We start from the raw sequence: 6,512 nt of genomic DNA, 5'->3' as shown, positions 1-6,512 counted from the left end.
GTTCAGCTGTGTGCGGGAAGCAGCTGGGTGTGAAAGGGACTCTATTGTTCGGAAGACGCTGCTCCACTCTGAATGTTGAAACCCAGTTTTCCTGCTTTTAGAATGAGGGTGGGGCTGTCATGTCAATGAGCTTGAGTTCTGTCTCATTTATTCTGTTGTTATGGAAATAAGTTGAAAGGACATCAATAAAAAGAATGAGATTCTAAGTCTTTAGGTTCTGGAAACAAAATAGAAAACATTTTTAACTTGCTGGATTATGATATTAGTTTAATTAATGTCTAAAAGAGGACCGAGTATCTACTAACTTTTTGAATATTTTACTTATGGCAGGCACAGGAAAATAGATCTCTCTGAAAACTTCACATAATTTAAATTTGACAAGACAGCTGTGATTATTACTATTCAACACTTCACTTGTAAATGATCATTCAGATAGCAGGACTCAAATCTTCATTCTAAGCCAAGCTTTGACTACACACTCAGTTTTAAATACATACATTTTATATATAGTTGAGGTACACAACATGATGTTATTCTTCCTTCCTTCCTTCCTTCCTTCCTTCCTTCCTTCCTTCCTTCCTTCCTCCTTCTCCTCCTCTTTGATTTTATTTATTTTATGTATGTGAGTATACCATCACTGTCTTCAGTCACACCAGAAGAGGGCATCAGATCTTATAGATGGTTGTGAGCCACCATGTGGTTGCTGGGATTTGAACTCAGGCCCTCTGGAAGAGCAATCAGTGCTCTTAACCCCTGAGCCATCTCTCCAGCCCCTTGTTATTGTTATGTCCACCTGCTGCACATAGTCTTCTTGACTTCTTCAGCTTACGTATGTACTGCTTTGTAACTTCTGACCTGTATTTCACATTTCCTCTATGCCCCCACCCCTTCCACTACCATGGTCTTGTTTTCTAACTCTACATATTAAGCATTCATAGTTCTTTATTTTTGAGATTATAATTTAATTACATTTCTCTCTTCTCTCTACTCATCCCCATATAACTCTTCCCATTCTTCTTCAAACCTGAGGCCTCTTTTCTCACTAAAAGTGTTGCTATTGTATGCATATACATGTATGTGTGCATGTGTATATGTAATGTATGTGTATGTATGTATATATATGTGTGTATATGTAATGTATGTGTGTGTATATATATGTGTGTGTATGTATGTGTGTGTATGTGTATATGTAATGTATGTGTGAATATATATATATATATGTGTGTGTGTGTGTGTGTGTGTGTGTGTGTGTGTGTTTATGTGTCTGTGTGTATATGTATATTCCTGAATATAACCTGTATCATTCATATAATGTTTCTGGTGTGTATGTTTTCTGGACTGATCCTTTGGCACTGGCCAATTGGTATACTCTACTCTGGGAAGACCAACCCTCCCACTGGAAGCTTTTCTCGTTGTCTGTATTTCATTGTGTAAGGTGGTGGTCTCTGTGGGCTTGTTCTTGTCCACTTGGGTATGTCCATTGTGTCCTCCTTGTTCAGCTCCCATTTGGGCTGTCATGTTGGTGAGACTTTATGGAGATTTAATTTTTGATGTTACTAGGAGACACCATCTCAGAGCAAACTCCCTGACCCTCTGGCTTTTTCTGTTCTAAGATGCTGAAGGTAGATGAGATCAGACAGTATTTTCTTCTCTGGTATGTGCTTATTTGACTTAGAACACCATCCGGGTTATGTCAGCTGGCAGAGTCTCTTTTTCTTTCAAAGGCCGAGTGGTGTTCTGCTTGGATACCACGATTGATAACCTCCACTTCTTTGTTCAGTCACTGATCAGGGCTTCCTTTGCCTTTTTCTCTCAACTTTTATGAACAGAGCTGCAGACTATTGTGAGCTTGGAAGCACAGTCATCTTTAAGAACTGATGATGTCATTTCCTAAGGGTAGATGCCTACAAGAGAGCTTGTTGGTCGTGTGGAAGTTCTATTTTTAAGTTCTTTAGTAACCTTAGGACTTTTCTTTTCATAGTAGTTGTTTTCATAGAGATGAGTACCAACAGTATACTTCCTACCAACAGTTACTTTGTTTCCTTGTTAACATTCATTTCTTATCTCTTGACTGTTTGCAAGTGTCCTTCTTAGTAATCATGGGGCAGTGTCTTGTGGTTTTGATTTGCTTTACCCTGATGACTAATAATGCCCAGGAACTTTTCATATTCTCCTTGGCCATTTTGTATATTCTCTGCAGAAATGTTCTATGTTTTAAAGAGATTGTTTGCTTTCATACCACTGGATCACACGAGTCCTTTATTATTTTTGGCATTTGCCCCTTATTAGACAAAGAGTTTACAATTATTTTCAGTCTCCAAGTTGCAATCTAATTTTGTTCATTATTTCCTTTACTTTGCAGGAGGGTTTTTAAATCAGAGCCTATACTCTCAACCTCTGATCAAATAGCCCCTATTTGATCTTGATATTGTTAGACATCTCATACAGAGGAAAGTAAAAGTACTCTCAGGAACTTATCGCTCAGATAAATAGTAATATTCTTGCTTCAGATATTTCTTAAAATTACTCAGATGTTAGGTCGGCAGTGGTGGCTTGTGCTTTTCATACCAGCACTTGGGAGGCAGAGGCAGGTGGATCTCTGAGTTTGAGGTCAGTCTGGTCTACAGAGTGAGTTCAGTAACAGCCAAGGCTACAATGAGAAATCCTGTCTCAAAAAAGTAATAAAAAAATCCAACCCTCCCCCCAACTTTCCCAAACCTCAGGTGTGATTGAAACCCACAGGTGATTATTCCCATGGTCCTGTCTTTTCTTTTGTCCACAAGTAAGCCATGGTTATCTTGAAACTGGAATGCTTTCTTCCTTTTCAAATTATATCTTTACTAGATGCATTTCCTCATAATCATGTTGTATATTTGGAGTTATGTGTATGTGTGTCTCTGGATGGGTATGCATACTTGAACTCAAGTGCCCAGAGAAGCCAAGAGATCTCAGCTCCCCTGGAGCCAGAGCTATAGGGTGTTGTGAACCCTTCAACGTGGGTGTTGGGAACTGAACTCAGGTCTTCTGCAGGAGCAGTAGGTGCTGTTAATTGCAGAACTGTCTCCTCAGCCTCCATAATGATGTTTTAAAAATAGTTCTTGTGAATAAACCTCTGAGGAGAGCTGCTACTTTTCTCAGAGAAAAAGTATTGAGGCTTAAGTGACATGGCCAAATTTCATACTGCCTAAAAATGGCAGACCGAGGATTCTTTTTCGTGGTTCTGGAATACTTTGAATCTTTCCTCTCTCCCTTTTGTGTATTTCAGGTTACATTTGTGCTGTAGGCAGGGAGTACAATTGGAAGAGCTGGCATTTCACAGTTGTCTGAAAGACTTGTAAGAAATTTTACTTTGCTCATCTTCCTTCAGAGCACGCGACTTAGCCTTTCCAGCTGCTGTAGAGAATGCCGTAGATATCACAAGTTAAGCAGCAGATACAGAATCCTGTTGTAGAGAAGGGAAATCCAAGATCAAGGTGTTGGCAGATGTGGTGTCTGGTGAGGGCTGGGTTCTCCTCCGCACATGGCTTTCTTCTGTCTCTGCATCTAGTGGCAGAGAAGTTTTAAGGGTTCTGGCTTCGAATTGACAGACTTGGACTAAAGTTGCACTTGTGTGATCTTGGCTCAGTGCATCAACTGACTTACGTTTCAATCACATCAATGAGATGGGGATAAGAACACTTAGCTCACAGGATTGCTGTGAGTGTGACAAGAGAGGGCAGATAGAGTGTTTCATGATGAAAGCGGCTGGTAGGTAGTCACAATAAGGGTCATTGTGTCACAGTGAGTACAGTAGAATTCAAGAGTCAACTATATAGCTTTAAATTTCAAGCTGTGTGACGGCCAGCAAGTTGCCTATTCTCTGTGCCTCTCTGTTTTCCTTTATAAAACTGAAGTGGTAACAGGATTGTCATAAAGATTCGTCTTTAATTTGGAGTGCTCTGCCACTGAGCTGCATCCCCGGCCCACTAAATTTAAAGTTTGAAAAAGAAACAACAACAACAACAACAACAAAATCAATGCCTTGAGCAAAGTGTCTGGGGTACAGAAAACACTTGGAAGGATTAAACTCTCTTGTCCATGGTTAATTATCTTCCATCGGAATTGGCAAATACTAAGAGGCAAGGAAAACTAGAAGGTGGTACTTCTTAGAAGATGAACTAGAAGAGCTTCCATCCCAGATGTCCTCAATTGCAAAGTAGCTTGGAGATTTACTCTTGGGGACTTTGATGATGATAAGATGACAAACTATTAGATGCGAGGATTAGCTCTGTCAACCTGACTCAACCTAGAGTCACCGGGGAAGGGAGTCTCTGTGGGTTACCCTGTGGGCATGTCTGTGGGTTTGTTTTAATTAAGTTAGTTGATGCTGGGAGACACACTTCAGTGTGGGCAGCAGCATTCCCAAGGCAGGGGACCTTGAACTGTGAGAGTGGGGAAACAAAGCTGAGAATAAGCAAGCAAGAAGCACGCATGCGTTCACTTCTCTCTGCCCTTGGCTGTGGATATGATGTGACTAGTTTCAACTTCCTACAGTTTTGACTTCCCCTGGAATTGTGAACCAGAATATGCCCCTCCCGCCCCCATTCTTTTGGTCAAGGTGCTCCTATCACAACAACAGACATGTAGCCAGCACATCACGGGACCACCAAACTCCTTCCTCCAAGATCAGAAGGGGCTGCTTCTTCTACCTCCAAGCATGTCACTAGTTGAGTGACTGGGAAAATCGCTCAATATCTCTGTGTCTTGGGTAGGTACTCAGCCGTACAATGGGATAATGATGCTTTCTGCTCCATATGGTTGTCAAGAAGATGAAAAGGCTTAATGCAGAACAGCTCCTGGAAGGATGCTTTCATTCCAAGCTCCGGATCCTCCCTCCCCAACTTTCCTAATTTCCCTTCTGTTTTCTCTCTGTTCTTTCTCTTCTCTCTCACTTTCTGTCTCTCACGGTAAGGTCTCCAGGGATTACTGCGGCTTCAAAACTTCCCTTAGGGGCTGACCTTCAAGCTGGTCTGGACTGGGAGGGTCACTTTGCATTTCAGTCATTTCGAGGCAGGGGCGGGGCGGGGCGACTTGTGTGGATCTCTGCCGAGAATATATTCTGGCAACAATCTGTCAGCCCAATAATGAGGGTCTGTTAATGAGGCACTTGGCAGGTACTTTTTATTTACAAAGATGACAAATGCCACCACGTGGCTGTGCTCCAATCATTTCAAAGGCCAGTGGGCTCATTACAGCATCTGAACTCTGCTCTCTCTCGCGCTCATTCTGTCAGAGGACTCCGAATCATTTGGATTTCGGCTAATTGCACCCCCCCTTTTTTTCTTTTTACACAATCCTGTGAGGTGGGGGGTAGGGGGGGGCTTTAAAATTTCTGTCCCTTTATCTGTTCACGAATGCATCTGTGTGATAATGACAAACTTCAGAAAAATCATTTGCAGCTGCTAGAACTGTTCATATTATTTTAAGACAATCGCCCAGGTCCCTGAGCCTTTCCACGCCTAAGACGGGACTTGCAAACATGCGTGGGGTCACAGGCAGCTAAACGAGGAAGGGTCGCCTGGGACTGTAGGTTTGTGACATCTGTCTGCATGACAGATGATGAGGTCTCTCTCCAAAGGCACTTGGGACCATGCACCCAGTGCACCGGAGGCTTTCCCAAGGCACCTTATTTCTCCAGAGGAGGAGATTTACATTAGCATGAGAATGAAACCTGAAGATGTTGCTTCGAGATGACAGCAACCAACACAGCGTGTGTCCTACAGTGAGCTTCTGGCTCTGTCCTGTCCTGTCCTGTCCTGTCTTGTCCAGCAGGTCTAAAACAGTTTGCAAGCATTTCTTTGCTGGGTGAGAATAAACAGCCCAAAGCAGAGCAGAACAAGTTAACAAAAGACGCAGAAAATGTGAAAGACCTTTGCCTTTGTTTTCTCTTTGCAGACTGGTACAGAGGGTACCTCATAAAGCATAAAATGTCACAGGTAAGGGCACTTTGCTTTCATCTGGGATGACACAGGATGTCTTCACCTGGCCCTGATGCCTCTCCTGGGCAATTCTTTCTCTTCATTGGTCTTCAGCACAGCGAGCCCTCCCCACTCCCATAACCCCCACTCCCCACCCTCCCTGCTTCCAGGATCTGTATACTGACTTCCCTTTCCCCATACTTTAAGACTGCTCTGGAACCCTCTTTTCCCCACATCCTTTGCTGACATGCTGTTTGCTTGTGAGTTCCCCTCCCCGGGTCCCCAGGAAATGGTGCACTTTCTGGTTGAAGGCAGCCTCTGCTCCTTCCTTCAACTGTGTGAGCATTTATTTACCTCCTCGTGTGACCTGAGAGGACAGGCCTAGGTGCCCTTCCATAGGACAGAATCACTTTGTCTTGTCATCTCCACTCTACAGTCACTCACTTTGTTTCATTTTCTCAACGGGTGGGCAGCAACGTGGTCACGTACCCCCCCCCCCCCCCCAGCATGCATACTGCTTGACTTCAGGGAGGAATTTCCAAGCAGTTGGTCAGG

The 6,512-nt window shown here is 43.1% G+C and overlaps 1 protein-coding gene across 5 annotated transcripts in view; it reads left to right on the top strand.

Annotated features, from left to right (window-relative positions):
* Positions 1 to 6,512, top strand: part of Dock2 (dedicator of cytokinesis 2) — a 418,958-nt gene that overhangs the window by 40,035 nt on the left and 372,411 nt on the right. For all 5 annotated transcript variants that reach the window (NM_001419946.1, XM_087572859.1, XM_087572857.1 and 2 more), the window contains 1 exon segment: positions 5,935 to 5,975. In NM_001419946.1, coding sequence (NP_001406875.1) covers positions 5,935 to 5,975 — 41 coding nt within the window.

This window comes from Rattus norvegicus, chromosome 10, assembly GCF_021556685.1.
Source record: "Rattus norvegicus strain SHRSP/BbbUtx chromosome 10, alternate assembly SHRSP_T2T, whole genome shotgun sequence".
NCBI lineage: Eukaryota > Metazoa > Chordata > Mammalia > Rodentia > Muridae > Rattus > Rattus norvegicus.
Note: the sequence above shows the minus strand (reverse complement) of the source record. Positions and strands in the feature narration are given on the sequence as shown.